This window comes from Meira miltonrushii (genome assembly GCF_003144205.1).
Source record: "Meira miltonrushii strain MCA 3882 unplaced genomic scaffold FA14scaffold_3, whole genome shotgun sequence".
Classification (NCBI taxonomy): domain Eukaryota; kingdom Fungi; phylum Basidiomycota; class Exobasidiomycetes; order Exobasidiales; family Brachybasidiaceae; genus Meira; species Meira miltonrushii.
Window position 1 is genome coordinate 1,057,582 of NW_020289945.1, and position 16,803 is coordinate 1,074,384.

Below are 16,803 nucleotides of genomic sequence, written 5' to 3' on the forward strand. Positions count from 1 at the left end.
AAGCTTGTTGCTTTTGTTCATCATCGAAATCATTATCAAATTCATCGTGTATATAGAATGTGACTAAAGATACAGTTATAATGCCCTACAAGAATGAATAATGCATAAAAGTACAAATGCGACAGTTGAGTAAAAACCGACAATAATAAACCAAGATAAAAACAGAAGCCGAAAGAGATAAACAAGAAGTTTGGGTATTCGTGTATTTGTGCAGAAGTGTATTTGTTTGTGTATTTGTGTGTTCGTGTATGTTGCTTTATGTGCAAGAAAATGTGGATCTTAAACAGTATATCCATCCCTACGTAATCCTCGAACAGGACAAGGATCACCACCTTCTGTATCGCGTGAAACAAAGACGAACGATCTACCATCATCGCCTGAAGGAACGAGAGTGACACTGTTTGAACGTGCAGCTAATTGTTTGGCAATAGATGTTGCGTCTGCTTTGTCAACTTGTGCAGTTGTTCCTTTTACCCTTCTGCTATCCATCAAAAAGTCATTCTCTTCATTATGAATGTCCATCTCTGTCGGTACAGTTGACAACGTTGAACGATACGACTGGAAGCGAGAAGATGTCATTGATGTATAACGAGAAGTATGTGAACTTAAGCCCAAGGAAGCTCTTGGGCGTTGAGCAGGTAATAGAGTAGCATTTTGAACGTCCTTTCTTGCGATCGTGTTGACCTCAATCGCTTCTGGTGGTTCAATAACGCCTCCTTCTTTGAAGATTTGCCATTTCTCTTCTTCGTTTGGCGCGGTCAAAGTACCATACTGCTGGAATCCAAAGCTTGCACTTGAACTTGCAGGAATGGAACTGGAGTTGGATTGTGAATCATCTTCTGATTCATCACAAGAAGAGATTGGTGCAAGTGCAACGCCTTCTGGCGGTGTTTCAGGAGCACTTTGTTCCAATTCTCCACTTTCGTTTGATGGTTGAGTTGTTGTTGATTCAGATGTTCTTCTTGAAGTTGAAGGAGGAAATTGTTGTTGTGAAAAGCTGCTCAAACTTGCCGAACTATCTTTATCGCTATTGGTACGTGAAAGTGGTCTTCTTTCCGGTTTTTGTTTTCTACCAAAAGATGTGCTCATCGAAACGGATGCAGGGTTTGTTCTAGTTGTACTCTTTGTCTCTGCTGATTGTTGTTTTACTGCCGGTTTCGGAGTTGAAAAGAACGAATTGAATAAATCATCACAACCTGGAGAAGTGACTTCAGGAGTTGTTGCTCCTAATGTGGCGTAGATGGATGAAGCACTATTTCTAGATTTCGATTTGGCCATTTGAGTTTGCGATGTATGTCTTCGCATTGATGTAGGTCCTTTTGCATAATCTGTCGGTAAATCATGTTGACTTGAAGCGGGTGATTTAGGCGACATCGGCTGTCTAACCAAAAGTTGACCAAGATGTTCACTTAAAAAATCTTCATCTCGTAAATTTGTTGTGATAACTTTTGGCGATTGATTCTGAGTATGTTCTGACATTGTGAGAATCGTTGATCGTTTAGAAGGCAATAAGTGCCACGACAAAATGAAAAGGTGACGAACTTCTATCGATGTTGATTCGAATATGTATCGCAAAAAAATGAAAATTGTGAGTGGCGATTCGAAAGTGCAATCCTGAGATGAAAAAAAGGGAGGAGGAGATTCGTTAAACGGATATGGTCGTAGATGAGTTTATCGCAGGTAAATAAAAATCAGCGCCGCCTTTTTTCATTACCCCCGATTATTGTTCAGGAAATCAGGTGAAGGCGATGAAGGAAAGAGGAGGTATTAAAAGTTTACCAATTAAACAAGCTTTAATTACAACCCAGCATAGCTTATTACAACATCACTTTCTTTCTTTTTCTATTGTGACTTTACGTACGTCAATAGGTATGCATGCGCAGCGCACACACACACACACAAGCAAAAAGCTTAGCCAACTTTTCAAAGATGAAATCTTCCTGCTTTAAATGAGTGTATTTGATGTATGTATGTGTGTATCTCCGATGGAGGAAGAGAGAGTAAGAGTGTATTGATGAATATTATTCCCGATACAAGCATTAGAAGAGTGAAAGTTGTATGCATGTTTATTGTTATTGTTTTCTATCGCTTGCATGCATTTTTTGGACCCTTGCGCCTATACATTGTAAGATCTGCATTGAGGCTTAGGGTAACAGTGGCAAAGTGCATAAAAAACAAGTTTTGCCACACAGGAAGCGTTGTCAGGCGCTGTGCGCTAGGCAGGATCGATCCGAAAAGCAAAAAGCGGTCAAAGCCTTGAAGTGCTATACAAATCGAGGGTCAAAAGGTGGAGTTGTGTTTTTGGCTTTTAGCGCGGCGCACTTTTATTTTTTTGACATCGCATTTTTACACTCAGCCCCTCTTAACAGGAGATGTATGTAATGTATCTCCGCTTCTGCTCAAGTGCTTTTATGCTTACTGTGCATATATTCGATCAAAAGACCCTTTTTCATTCTCCGACTGTCGCGATCGAGAGAAGCGGATCCAAACAATGAAATAAATCACACACGCGTAACAAAAACTTGATTATATAACAATTCATACCACAACACAAAATAAAAAATATTGCGGAGTTTTGGAAATGCAACAAGTATGTGTGTATGAGCATGATGATAATGATAATGATGATTGTGATCCTATGAACAAAATGTATAAATTATATATGTATATGAGATATTTGCATAGATATACCCTAAAGGTGTGATACCGAGTGAAAATAATTGTGATGATTGATATGCAAATAAAAGAACAAATGTGTGTGCGCATGTGAGTTTAAAAGAAAAAAGAGAAATCGAGCAAGAATCAATGTGATCGTGTCGGTGTAGACGATCCACTTCCACTTCCGTTTGTTGGTGGATAACTTGGACTCAAAGGTGCAACGATATGAATTGGCTGTCCATCAATCATTACGCTAGAATTGCCCAAACCACCATTGATAGGCATATCAGGAACCATACTTCCGCCACTTGGCACTAAATCGGAATTCCAACAAAATTTATTCACCAATTCTTGATAATCACTCATACTTGCAGGTCGAAATTGTCTGCTGTTTGTATTCGTGCCATCTTCAGTTTCATTGCTATCGTTCGACGATAAAGATGTCAAAGAAACAGCGCTTCCGTTCAAATCGGCACTTATGCCATTTGGATTACGACCAGCCAAGGCAGCTTTCGTGACTGAATGCAGAGATTCAGGCGATGTCATATTGGACACTGTCGTATCGCTTTCCATAGAAGAAATGCTCATCGACGGGCTAAAAGGATTTGGCGATCCTCCATCCGACGGTGGCGAAGAACGTGGTGAGCTTTGCAGGCTTTCCTCTGTTGAACTTGAACTTCCTCCTTTCTCATGTTTGATGCCCTCCACTGATCCGGTTCTTGTCATCAATGATGCTTGAGGGATTGTGGAGGAAGCTTTGAGAGGTGAATAAGCTTTGTCACGGCTATTACCGCGCAACATATCCATAGAGGAAACCGGAGAAAGACGGTTGGGTCCTGTAGGCGTCGTTGAGCCAGGTGAGCTCACATGTCGGGATGGTGGGAAGGAATGGAATCTTTCAGGGCTGTAACTTCCGTTTAATGCTTGAACGGCCAAAGTAGGTGTGACAGCAGGAGATGGTGTTGTGCTTGCGTTGACAGGCATATGTTCAACATTCTCATCACCTAGACCAGGAGAGATCATACCGAAGCGTGCATTAAAGGAAGATGCAGGCAAAGCGGTAACCAAATCTGTCTTGTTCGACGGAGGCGAAGCTGCTTGTACGGTGAACAAAGGCGTTGCAGATGCTGAAGAAGTATTAGCAGGTGCATTATTTGCAGCAGCAACATTCATTGGCCTTGCAGAGAAATAATCCAACGCAGCCGCCCTTCCCTCTCCTGTTTTACGGCTTCCAGAACGTGGATTGCGCAAAGATTGACCGAAATCATATCGTGCAGTCCAAACGGACGGAGAAGATGATCTTGTATGCGGTAAGCCACCCGGTGAAACGGGAGGTGAAGTACGTTTTCGCAAAGCTTCAACTGGAATTGATGGAATCTCTTCTTCGTCATCCGAACGTAATTTCTCCAATTCCCTCTTCAGATCTTCCATTGCGAAAACACCTCTGCCTCCTACACCTCGACGAGCCAATTCCATCACACGTGTACGTGTTGCCGTGTTGGCAATAGACTCGGGAACGTTTGCCTTTGGCTGAACGGAATGAGCCATTGGCGTGCTGACCGGTGTAGTTGGCATTGGTCTTCTACGGAAGTCAAGTTGATAATTATGACCTTCGTTGTTATCCCAGAATTCGCCATCGCTCACTGTGTATCGAAGACAGATGAACATGCTCTTTGTTTCATGAGCTGCTGATCCACGGGGCCAATTGAGTAACTCGTTCAATTTGATAGAAAAAGTGAATCGGTCCGCTTGGCCACCTTTGATGGATTCAGAGTATTCGGCAGACACTTCGCCAATCGTTGCCCAGTGATCCAAAGAGTAACGCACAGCAACCCATTTCTCAAAGGACATATTGCGAACTTGAACTGTACCTTTGACCGAACGAAGATCTTCGGCCAAATAGATTCTTTCAAGGAACACTTCACGGTCAACCGACAAACGAGTGGAAGATGGGAAATTTGGCAATCGCAAGACGAGTTGCTCATCAACCGGTGGAGAATTTGCACGAGCACGAGAAGGAGAAGTTGGAGAATTGTCAGTGCTTGAAGAGCCATTCTTTTTCCAAATGTATGGGAACATTTCCTTCTCCTCTTCGGTTTCCGTTTCGGTTTGCTCCGGACTTCCGTCACGAGATACGGCTGTTGGTCTCTGCTTGAATTTGAACACTTTGACATGTTCCAATTGCGAATCAAAGTGGACATTTTTGGGCACCGTTGGTGTGGTTGGCACACTCTTTGATGTCAAGTTACCTATAGGCAAAGTTGGCGTGCTATCAGATCTGGTTGTACGACCGGGCAAAAAGTGGCTTACCGAGCTTCTTGCGGTTTTGAGAGATGGTTTGATTGGGTTACCGTTTCTGTCACGGATGATGCTATCCAATCTGGATTCCGTTACTGGTCCATGCAAATCTTGCAAAGATGGAGAGGGAATGCAAGCCAAATCGATTTGCAATCCTGCACTTGGCTCTTCCGATCCAGCGCCATCTTTGGATGGAAATTCAACACTCTCACCACTGCCTTGAGCGTTTGATACGCTCTTTGCTACATCTGCATTCATCCGGCCTGGCAAGCTTGAATAAGCAGGCGTCATTCGCATAACTCGAGGACGTCTACTAGCCTGTGCTTGACGAAGTTTTGCTAATTGCTCCTTTTCATCGGTTTCCTCTTTCGTCAATGCTCTGGGTGGAGAAGATTCCCGTTGTGGGGAAGTTGAAGCTCCATTGTGTGTATTGTGCACCCTTGGCATTGGTTGTTGTGATGATGTAGATGATGTTCTAGAAGATGAAGCGGTAGAGGGTGTTGAAGTACCCTGTTCTGCGCTTTCTATAGACGGCGAGCGTTTGGCTCTTACTGGCAATGCGTGCTTTACCGGAGGCGTCGATAAAGGTGTTGTAGACTTTGATGATGGTGTTGAAGTAGCATCTCCAAATCGTTTCTCTTGCGAAAAACTGCGGACATGATGACGAGGTCTTGCCATACTTCCCCCGATCGAAGGTGAGGATGACCGAACATTTCCGGCGCACGAAGAAGATGCTTGTGAATCAACGCCATTTAAACCATGAGCAGAGCTATATGGTAACATAGCGCTTGAATGAGTTGAAGAGCAAAGCATGCTCACGCTATGGGACAGATTCTATGCGAGATAATGGTGGCTGAAGAAAGATGGGAGGAGAAAGGCATGTCAGTACATAATTTACAAGATTCGGAATCAGAAGACCGTTTTGCTTATCGGACGTGAAACGCAAAGGCTGGGCAACAACAGTTCATAGGCATAAAAGTTCACGACAGGAAATTGTGATGTAACGTTTGCCCAGAAAGCTATCGGCGCCGAAGGTTTTTGTTCTGAATCACAATCGTCTTGGCTGAATTCACAGCCGATTCGATCCAACAAAGTGCCGTGGTAATTACGCGAATTAATCAACTCACCCTTCTATGCCCCAAAGTTTGGGATGTGAAGTAAGCTTGGGATTTGATGCCGAGGTTGATTTGTGGTCTGACCAAGATGATTGAGCCCAGCGTTAAGATGGAGAATGATTCGGGGCTCTAGCTTGCAAATTTTCTATTGAAACTTTCCAAATGGAAATGTAAAGTGTCGAATTAGGTGAATTGGATCAAACTGTATTCGAGTGCGTGTTCATTAGAGGTCGTCAACGGAGTTTTGATATGGCGTAGGAATCGAAGAAAGAAAGAAAGAAGAAGGAAAGAGAGAAACGGTAAGTTTGCCTGAAACTCGAATCAATGATGGATGTGGGAAGAGGAGGTGCCGTTGGCTGATAAAATTGCTAGGGGTCAGGAGCAACAGAGAGCACTAGACGTTGAAATGACGTTGACTTGCACGAGCGGGATGATGCGTTGAATCGAGACAACGGAAAACAGATTGATATGAATCGTTTGTTATGGAAGTTGTAAATTAAGAAGCATTTCCATTTGTTTCTTTGGTTGAGATGATCGTATGGAAGCACAGTCAAAATTGGCGATTAAAGCATATATCAAAATGATAAAGGGCTGAAGAACGCGAATCTCGATATGAGTCGACTGTTGAGTGCATATCCGCCAAAAGTTTTGCAATTTTGTCGTGGAGGGGTTTAGGCCCGAATAAATGAAGTTGTTGGTGCACTTGATACGCGTTAGACCAGAGATCCTCTGTTGTTGTTGCTCAAAAATATGATTGAATGATCTTATATCCTTTGGCATACTAATCTTTCAATCTCATGCTTGTAGGTTCAGTGTCATTGTGCCATTGTGTGCGATTGAGCCTGTTGCGTTTGCATGCATATCTTGCGCGTGCCTTTATCTAGAAATTCGATATTTTTATTTTTTTTTGGCTTTTGCAAACAAATCCCCCAACTTTGTGCGGCACAATGCACGTCTAACGAGTTGCCGCGCTTGCCTGTCTGCCTGCGTATAGCGCCTTAAAGCGGGAAAATTCTACCGAGATCCAAAAGGGCGTCAAACAGAATTGCTCCGATATGACTAGATGGGTGGTAGTGGTGGAGATGTTGATGATGAAAGTGGATATTGCTTGTGCCGTTGAACTCGAAGATGTTTTTGTGGGGTGCCAGGTTGATTGTAGAGCATATACACCTGTGACCATACACCGTTCAATAGAGCCGTTGGCCACCTTTGAGTTGACTGTCGCTGATGTTGGCCGAATGAATGCTCCAAAATTATGCTTTATTGCAATGAAGTGTTGCTTCCCATTGCCCCTGATGCCTTCCGATCATTGTAGAGTTGCCCTTCCCCTGTCTTTTCTATTGATTGCGCCATGAACCAAACCCCCCTTTCCCACGTAGCATTTACTGTACTCACCTGTCTGATAACAATTGATCTTCTTTATACATTAAAGAATAGAAAATGAGGTTTTATGAGGAGTTACAATTAAAACTCCCCTACCTCACCTTATCGTTGAGCTGTTGATGATGATGATGATGATGATGATGATAAAGAGAAAGATGTTGAAATTAAAAGGTTAATTTGATCTACGGGTCTAGGTATTCGCCAATGCGGATTGTCGGATGACCCTGAACGAGGAGTAGGAACAGCAAGTTGCTTACAAGCAGCAGCAGCAGCACAGCTTAAGCATCAATTCTCTAACGGCCAATTCCAATCCAGGGGGAAGCAAAGAAGAGAAGTGAAATTGTTATGCAGGTTAGATGCATTGAATATGCATCACATCTCCATACAAAAAAAAATGAATAAAAAATCAAAATCCAAAAATCATCAAATTATCAAAAAGTGTGCAATTGAATTGCATATGGCATAATCGTAACATCTTTTTTGTGTAAGCAAGGGGAACAGAAGAGTCAAGCTAGAACGGGGTTTGCAAAATTCCCCATCTTTTAATTTTCGGCGAAATAGCTGTCTAACAAGAATGCAAATAAAAACGCGGGATGAGATACAAAAGAAAAAACGGCAGGTAATCTAAAGTGCAATTGCAGTCTTTTTTCATGCAGGTGAAAGTACATGTACGCCTTCTCATCACTACGCTGGCATACCGCCGTCGTGCTTTATGCAACTGCATTTTATAACACTGCATATCCGATCCTGATCAGCAGCGGCAGGGCTTCCTCCAAAATAGAAATTGATACTCAGCCTCTTTCGTTCACTGGGAAGAAAGAAGCCACGTAAGTCTTTCATTGATTTTGATTAGAAGAAAAAACAAGGGCCCCTTTCTTAGACAATCAATCATGGAGAGACATTGACCAGATCATCTATTTGGGGCAAAGATTTACGCTAAACGGTCTTTAGAAAGAGAACAGTGGTACACTGCCAAGACAGAAAGCACACTTCTCATGCATGCACTAGCGCAGTATAACAAAAGGCATGAATACGCACGCGTCTTATCATCATTTTCGGCTGAATTCATTCTCCATGATCATCATCAACTTCAAAGTCTCGCCGAATAAAAACATATGATTCGCTTAGATTAATTGAAAGTAATCTGTCAATTTCGGTAAGATTGTACAATAAGAAAAGCTTTATTTATGCTATATTTCGGATAGAATGGTAAGAATGTTTGCGGAGCAGGGAGGAATAGACATTTAGGGGGTGTGGGGTCCCTTGTGGTATGTATGTTAAAGCCGATCTAAAATTACTCTTCTTACTCAATTGCTTAGCAAATAGGCTAAGACAAATAAAGCTCGTTGATCCTAATTAGGGACCGGTTTAGACATTAGGTTAGAATGCTTTTAGCGTATAGAATAAGACTCTTGATTGACAATTTAGGAGAATAAAGAAGCACTTTTCAGAACACAACTAACTTGAAATAGGTTGAATAGGAGAAGCGGGAATTTGGACCCTTTCATCCATCATCTTTGGTGGATTATTTGCAAGGAACAGGCAATCCAACGGCACGGCGAACAATGTCCTGCGCTACTATGTACTTACTCTACCACGCGTCTGCATTACATATTCGATTTGAGACACAGTTTAGGTGCATACGATTCGATGGCTTGCATCAATCAGCAGAGATTGAAAAAAAAAGGACATTCTTTCAAAAGCGGAAGCGGATTTTAGAAAAAGAGATATGAATTGGTAATCAACTCTTCCAAAATCATCAATTTTCAAACAATCATGCAATTTGATGACTAGCTTGGCATTTCCGGTCTCTTGATATTGTTGTTGTGGGGAAGCATTGAAAATGAAAAAGTTGGGGCGGTAATTGAATTTGATGAGAAGAATTTTAATCACGCTAAAATCAAAAAACAGGAACGCAAACTCGACCTCAACGGCTTCTCAACCACCTGCTTTAAGCCCCGCAAAAATTTAATTTAACGCTCTGACCGCTAATTAAACTTTTCCTTCAGCTGCTTTTTGCTGGTCTAGTCAGAACGTACTAAATTTAAACTCTCCTTGCACTAATTGATCCGGCACGTAATTCAATCACCGAATCATATGGTCTTCCTCACAATAAACAGCAATCTGAGAATTAAAAGAAAATAATCTAGAATTGATCATCAAAAAGGTCACCGTCGTTCGATAATTGATAACAAAAGGTCGCCGTTTACTATCTCGGCGAAACTATTAACCTTTTTCTGTCTCCGCTTAAAAAGTTAAAAAATTCTAACCGAAAATGTCAATTTTACGCGTAAACTTCTTCATTCCCATCCTTAATGGTTCGGCATTCAGATTTATCCGATTGTCAACGCATCGGTCCGACGCATTAGAGATATTTAAGCAGTACAGTGTAATTCGACCGAGAACAATGAAACAGAGTTTCCCGTAAAGGCAATTGTTGTCGATCATTTGGAAGCGTGTATACGGTATAGATTGTTTGTATGATACATTATTGTTACATTTAGGGCGTTGGACTCCTTTTGGATCGCTTTGGCGATGGTGACCGTTCAGGACTAAAAGCATCACGAGCAGGTCTTCGACGTTTTGCCGGCGGAGATGGTGTTCGAGTGCGTGATCGCGAACGTGAACGAGAATCCGATAATGATCTGGAGCGAGAAATAGATCGCGAATAAGATCTCCTTTTGCGTGGTGAGGGCGAACAAGACGGCGAGTAGGATCTTCGTTTGCGTGGGGATGGTGAATAAGATCGTGAACGCGACCTTTCACGACGACGAGGTTCCGGGGAGTAAGATCGTGAATATGATCTTTCTCGGCGACGAGGCGCTGGCGAATAAGATCGTGAATATGATCTTTCCCGACGACGAGGTTCTGGCGAATAAGATCGAGAATGTGATCTTTCTCGGCGACGCGATTCTGGCGAATAAGACCGAGAATATGACCTTTGTCGTCGACGACGAGGTGAAGGGGATCGGGTATAGGAGCGACTTGAGTCACTCAGATAAGAGGATGATGAGCTTGACGAAAGACTAGAATCGGAAGAACTCTCTTCATCCAATTGTGCTTTTGCCAACGCTTCCTCTCGAACGACTTTGAGGTGTTCTCGCATTCCATCAGTCAATTGAGGTACACCGATGCTAGTGAAAAAGTTGATTGAGAATCGAGTAGATTTGGGATCGTTCTTTGGCATCATGTTCTCAAAAGATTCTTGCATTGTAGGCTCTTTGAATCGTTCTATTAGCGCTTTCATGCCCAATCGTTCCTTCATCTCTTGCATCAGGATTTTAATGAAAATACGCGACGAACTCGTTGTATCCTCTTCGGTCATGTGTACCACAGAGAAGCATGCCCAACTGATCCCATCAGCCGCAATAATCCAACCAAAAAAGCGTGCAATGTTTCGCAAACGATTGGTTTCGTATCGGTGAATAGAATCGTAATAATTCCTGAAACACATCTCAAAACCTTCGGACCAGACTCGATTCAATTTGCACATGCGTTCTCCAATCAATCCATAGAATTTGCTAAAGGTGCGTTCCTGAGAGCAACATTCCACCACCATATTGCATAATTCACTCTCTTGTCCTTCTGGAATACTGAGCTTCATTAGCTTGTGCACCGCTTCTTCAAATGCAGCAGATGACATGATTGTGAGGTAAATTGTTCTTCGTAAATTAATCAGATTGGTCTCTGTTCGATCTTGAATTTCCACCCGTTCTTGATCGGCAGCTTCGCCGTTTTCAGCTTCACTCTCATCATCACTCTCGCTTCCGGAATCGGACGATCCGCTGGAATCGTCTCCTAGAATTTCCGCTTTGATCTCCTTATATCGCTCTTCGTTCTCTAAAAAGTCTGGATCTGCTCTAAAGACATTCAATGTTTCTTCGATCTTCACCTCGTCATCCAGACCGATCTCATGCGTGATCTGATCGTCTTCCTCCACCAAATCAAGAGCTTCGAGCACACGAGGATTGTCCTTGAATCGTTCTCTTCGTACTTGAGAGAGCACTTCAATCATATACTGCACACGTTTGCTGACGTTTCCTTCATACAACACCGCTCTGAATCGATCAAAGATGCTGTTGTTCGCTTTCGGTGCTTCTTCGGCCAGAAAGGCACCCACTTCACGCATGAAGCCGACTGCGATTTCCACACTGTCGTCAGTTGGTTTTTCGAGTAGCAGGACTAAGATCTCCAAAGCCAGAATTTCGTGCACGACCCTTTGGTTGACCAAATGTGCAATGAACATCGAAGTCGCATGACAGACTACTTTGTCGTTTCGTTTGAACGATCTGCGGAATTGATTGACCAATCTGTTTACCAACAATTCTCCAATCATTGGCAATTTTGTGTTTACAACAGATGCCAATGCAGCAAAGACTGGTGTGAATGGCAGCGACTGAGACTGAGCTTTCATGATCGATCTGCAAAACAATCCTCTTCCTCTGATCAAATTTGCTCCACCAAATAATTCCGGAATGATGAATTTGATATTTTCTATTGCCACTTTATTCACCAATCCAGTGATGCTTTTCTTCAATGCGTCCCAATTCATGCGTTGGTATTCTACACTGCCAGGATCGGAAGATTGAGCTTCGGCCATCATTGCTCGTAGGCGAGCCGGTGGAATATACGTTCCACCTGCCCTTGTATTTGCCATTTTGGCCAACTCTTGCCGGATGGCTTCCCCTTTGCCTTCATTGGCTGACATGGTAGCCGCCTGCCTTGAAGGGGATGCGGATCCATCCGCAATCGAAGGCATAGTACAAGTAGGATGATCGTAAAAGAAAGAGATTTGTGTGTTCCTGATTTATTTTTTTCAAAAAATTGCTGCTGAGCTGCAAACGCGATTAGGGCGTAGAATTTAAGAAGGACTGGCTTGTGCGCTATTTTCGAAATTCTCTTCTTCTTTCTTGATGGTCACCATGTCAGAACGGTGAATGAGGTCGGGCAAGCAGCAGGAATGGATGACAAGAAGATCACTGAGGTCATCAGCGATAACACAGACGAGAGCGTCGAAAATGACTCACCTCCTCAACCGGTAGCCGGAGCGGGAATGCTGATCGGGCTACAGATCCTTTCTAGATTGATCACTGTATTGATGGCTCAGCTTCAAGTTCGATTGGCAAGTGCAGAAGCATTTGGAGCGGCAAATATTCAGCTGGAGCTAGTTTTAGGTACAATCTTGACATTTTCTCGAGAAGGTGTACGAAACGCATCAAGTCGTCAAAGTAGCAGCAGAAATGTTGATGCAAAAAACGCAGGACGAGAGAAGAGCTTGCAGAATATAGCGTTGTTGCCCATCTTGGCCGGGATACCAATCTCGCTTGTGGTAATGTCGATTTATCAAAACCATTTGGCTCCTGAGCAGCTGGCATCTCATCCGCATTTTCACCTTTCATGTGCAATCTTTTTGGCTGGAGCATTGTTGGAATTGATCTCTGAGCCACTGTATATTGCTGCGTTGAGAAAGGTGCAGCTTGGACCTCGAATATGGTCAGAAGGGGCTGGCTTAATGGCAAAAGGTGCAAGTACACTCTTGTGCATGATTTGGCTACAGAGGAGCTCACTCTCCGATGGAATAGATCTTCGTCACAGTTTACTGCCTTTCGGAGTTGGTCAATTCTTCTATGGTTTGGCATTCTTGATTGTATTTACAGTACACTCAATCAGTCAAAGTGGATTGGGAAGTACAGTGGAATTATACCTATTTCGATTTGGCAAGCAAAGATCATCAACATTTGATAAAGAGACGTTGAAGCTATCAAAATCCATGACACGGCAAAATGTGGTAAAACATGTGTTGGGCGAAGCTGACAAGTTTGCAGTCGCTCGATTGGGATCATTGAGTGATCAAGGTGCTTATGCGTTGGCAAGCAATTATGGCTCGCTCATTGCTCGGCTATTATATCAACCAATCGAAGAAAGTGCTCGATTGACATTTGCTTCAAACTTGGGCAGCAGTACATCAAAGCCTTCCAAGGCTGCCATGTTGTACGCTCGGGACATGTTGAGTAATCTGTTGAGCTTTTATTCCCTGTTTGCCATGTATCTGGTAGCATTTTGTCCGCCCCTCACAACGCCTCTGCTGACTATTATCGCAGGGAAAAGGTGGGCTCTAGAGACAAGTGCACCAAAGATCTTGGCAGTATATGGAGCTGCTTATTTGCCTGCTATGGGCTTCAATGGGTTGTTGGAAGGCTTTCTACAAGCATCTGCATCTTCAAAACAGCTGGCAAGGTATGATGTGGTATTGATTAGCGCAAGTGGATCTTTTGTTGCTTTCCTAGCACTTTTGACATCGCCTTCGTCTCCGTTGACTAGGCTACCGCTATCTGCAATCACACCAGAAATCGCTCTAGTATTGGCAAGCATGTTCAGCACATACATCAGAGCGATCTATTGTTTCCGCTTTGCAAGCCAATTTCTCTCCTCGGACGATCATCAAGAGCCTTTTTCGATCCGAACGATATTGCCAAAACGTATGACGATTGCCATCTTCTTGGGTAGTTTGGCAATATTATATAGACAAGCTTATTATCTCACAAATAAGGATTGGCACATGCCATGGTCAACGAAAGCAATAAATTTGGTGATCATGGGTGTGACTTTCGCCATCATTGCAACCATGGAATGTGTGAGAAATGAACGAAGAACACTACTAGACGCATTACTAGCCATCCGAGGAAGAAGGTCAAAATGATCTGTTACTATTGTATTCTATAATTGCCAAAAAATTACATGATTTCTAATATGTGTGAAAGTGGTGTGCATATCTATACTTTTGTGCCTACATCAGCAATTCCCCATCTTCCAACCGCTTCCATTGCTCTTGAACTTTCTGCGCCTTCTGCCAAATTATCATCTTTAAGGACATCGGCAAGCATGTGCCATGGATCACGACCGCCTCCGTGAGCCAGAACACGCTTCTTGAAAGCTTCACCTGCTTCTCTATCTAAAGGCGACTTCATGAATAACTTTTGCCAAATCCGAGAAGCGATTGCACGATCGAATAAGTAGCTATAGTATGTTGCACCATAACCAAACAAATGACTAAAGTTGACTTGCCATGAAGTTCCTTTGGTTGGAGGAAGTATTCCTACCTGTGATTGTAAGGATTTCATCATCTTTGTCGTATCATCCCTTGGCTTTTGTACTGTTTGTCGATGGTACAATTGATCCAAAGATGCCAAAACGATTTGATTGTGTGTATCAAGCGAATCGAGAGATCTTTGAACGGCCAAATGAGATTGCAAGTGAGAATAGGGCAAAGCAGCATCTGTGGCATGATGTCGTGCAACCAAGCCTATCACTTCTGGACTAGATACGAAATATTCCATCAAGATTGAAGGCAATTCAACGAAATCAGTCGCACATCGCGTTCCTGATACGTTGTGATACTCTGTTCGACCGATCATAGAGTGAATTGCATGTCCCATTTCGTGAAATAGTGTCTCGACTTCTTGCCAACTTAATAGGCTTGGCTGACCGGTTGTTGTCGGGCGTAAGAAATCAAATAAGAGGACAACGATTGGCAATTGGTACATTCCTTCGCGGTCTGTTGCACTGACCGGATTAGTATCGAGTGTTGCCAGTGTACGCATTCCTTCTTCAACGCTCACTTGTTCGCCAGATGATAAACGGCCATAGTAGAAATCACCCATTTCATCATCATCGTCTGTTCTGCGAGAGCATCTGACAGTATAGTGTGCCGCGGAGGGAGGCTTGCCCGATCGATTGTACAGATCAGCATAAATTGTACCAATCTTACGACCTTCCTCCAAGACGTCCACTTTGCTCACCTCTTCCGCCCATGTCTCACCTTTGAGTGGAGTTGCACTTCGAAGTGTGATTCCATAAAGGTTTTCGAAGAGACGTGAAAGGCCAGCGAAAACTGTTCCCACACTGAAGAAACTTCCGATTGGTGGGGCCGTAGATTTTAAGTTGAGATTTCGAATGAATTTCTCTGCGTAATAGTCACGATCCCATTCGTAAAGTTGCGAAGTGCCCTCTTCCGCCTGTTTCAATTCGCTTAGCTTTTCTAGATCTTTAAATGCTAGTTGTTTGTGATGATCCGTTAAGGAATTTAAGAAACGGTCAACATTTTCTGGCTTCCTTGCCATCTTGTCAGCTAGCGTCATTGATGAAAAAGATTCATAGCCTGTCAGATCTGCCAATTCTGCTCTTCGATCGATCAAGTTCTCCAAAACTTTGAGTTGTGAAGGAGTTCCCGAATTCATACTTCTGTATGCTACTTCTCGAGCTCTTGAGTCAGGGGCATACTTGGCAAGCACTTGCATAGCCCATGAATTATGACGAATCCGAAGCTTTCCGTCTTTTTCCATGTGTGACTTGCGTAAGGCATCCACTATTTGATTAGAAGCTCCCTTGAGCCATTCTAACGGGATATCCTCAAATATTTCACCTTTTCCAGATTGTACTTCTGCGCCGTTTTGTAGAAAGCTTCTCCCTAGAACAAGAATCTCATCACTCAATTGAACAAATTTTGCTCTTTGTTGATCGGGTAAATGAATGCCGGATTTCTCGAAATCCCTCAAAAAGACATAAGCGACCGCCAAAGCTTCTTGCGATAATTGAGAACGTAATTCTTGATCGTTCAAAACTTGTGCCAAGACGTGATATAGTCCGGTATGGGTGTTGAGTTCATTCATATAGCCACACAATCCTTCATAAGTCCGATTTGCACAGTCCACCCAACTCTTATCTGGGTGAGCGTTTCTGATCAGTTCCGCACAATCGATAATTCCGCATAACAGATCGCTCAATCTGTCCAAATTTCGAACCACTCTTCGCATTTCGTTTGGACCATTTTGTGGTGCTGACAATATTCTCGAAACTATAAGTTGACATCGCAATACTGTTCGCTTTGCAAGTGCTTCAAAGCTGTCGGTCGAAGAAAGAGCATCGGATAAGAATAAGCCGGCTGAACCTTTACTCAAATCAGTCGTTGATTTCTTCGGGTCGGGCGAATCGAATAGTTCTCGCAATACCTTTGCATCGGCTTCTGTGCCTAGACTGGAAGTTGCTGTAACGGGAACAGCATGTTGAGCATGATAGCTGGAGAAGAGACGTAGGGATTGACTTTGCGTTGTCAATCGGCTGCTGGAGGCTATTCTTGATCTTTGACTTGCTCGTAAAGAGCATTCAGCCAATGATATACTGGATGACTTTCCTGCTGTATGCAAGACTCTATTGACCGCCGCCATGATACTCCTTGAGCCTAGATTGTGGTTAAAGGTGAGCTGAACAGAAATTGAAAATAAAACTTCTTATCATTTTCCGATTGCTTCCATGAGATTATGTAATCAAATTATAGGGCTTGTGAATAGAC

At 43.0% G+C, this 16,803-nt stretch overlaps 6 protein-coding genes across 6 annotated transcripts; 2 read left to right on the forward strand and 4 right to left on the reverse strand.

Annotated features, from left to right (window-relative positions):
- Positions 1 to 11: 11 nt before the first annotated feature.
- On the reverse strand, positions 12 to 1,791 carry FA14DRAFT_63528 (uncharacterized protein). Its single transcript, XM_025502604.1, has one exon. It carries the CDS (start codon positions 1,477 to 1,479, stop codon positions 280 to 282), a length of 1,200 nt encoding a protein of 399 aa, XP_025353881.1. The 5' UTR covers positions 1,480 to 1,791; the 3' UTR covers positions 12 to 279.
- Positions 1,792 to 2,519: 728 nt separating this feature from the next.
- FA14DRAFT_161358 (uncharacterized protein) lies at positions 2,520 to 6,194 on the reverse strand. Its single transcript, XM_025499080.1, has 2 exons — positions 6,084 to 6,194; positions 2,520 to 5,809 (listed from the first exon to the last, which is right to left on the reverse strand). The coding sequence occupies exon 2, from the start codon at positions 5,767 to 5,769 to the stop codon at positions 2,803 to 2,805; it is 2,967 nt and encodes a 988-aa protein (XP_025353882.1). The 5' UTR covers positions 5,770 to 5,809; positions 6,084 to 6,194; the 3' UTR covers positions 2,520 to 2,802.
- Positions 6,195 to 8,118: 1,924 nt separating this feature from the next.
- Positions 8,119 to 8,560, forward strand: FA14DRAFT_161359 (uncharacterized protein; the record flags this gene model as incomplete). The annotated part of the gene is made up of 1 exon (XM_025499081.1): positions 8,119 to 8,560. A coding segment is annotated over one exon (167 nt), but the record flags the coding sequence as incomplete, so codon positions are not given.
- A 1,146-nt stretch (positions 8,561 to 9,706) lies between these two features.
- On the reverse strand, positions 9,707 to 12,225 carry FA14DRAFT_161361 (MIF4G-domain-containing protein). Its single transcript, XM_025499082.1, has one exon. It carries the CDS (start codon positions 12,211 to 12,213, stop codon positions 9,955 to 9,957), a length of 2,259 nt encoding a protein of 752 aa, XP_025353884.1. The 5' UTR covers positions 12,214 to 12,225; the 3' UTR covers positions 9,707 to 9,954.
- A 258-nt stretch (positions 12,226 to 12,483) lies between these two features.
- On the forward strand, positions 12,484 to 13,749 carry FA14DRAFT_110462 (uncharacterized protein; the record flags this gene model as incomplete). Its single annotated transcript, XM_025495915.1, has 1 exon — positions 12,484 to 13,749. A coding segment is annotated over one exon (1,266 nt), but the record flags the coding sequence as incomplete, so codon positions are not given.
- Positions 13,750 to 14,143: 394 nt separating this feature from the next.
- Positions 14,144 to 16,703, reverse strand: FA14DRAFT_161362 (zincin). Its single transcript, XM_025499083.1, has one exon. The coding sequence runs from the start codon at positions 16,676 to 16,678 to the stop codon at positions 14,228 to 14,230; it is 2,451 nt and encodes an 816-aa protein (XP_025353886.1). The 5' UTR covers positions 16,679 to 16,703; the 3' UTR covers positions 14,144 to 14,227.
- Between the last annotated feature and the right edge of the window lie 100 nt (positions 16,704 to 16,803).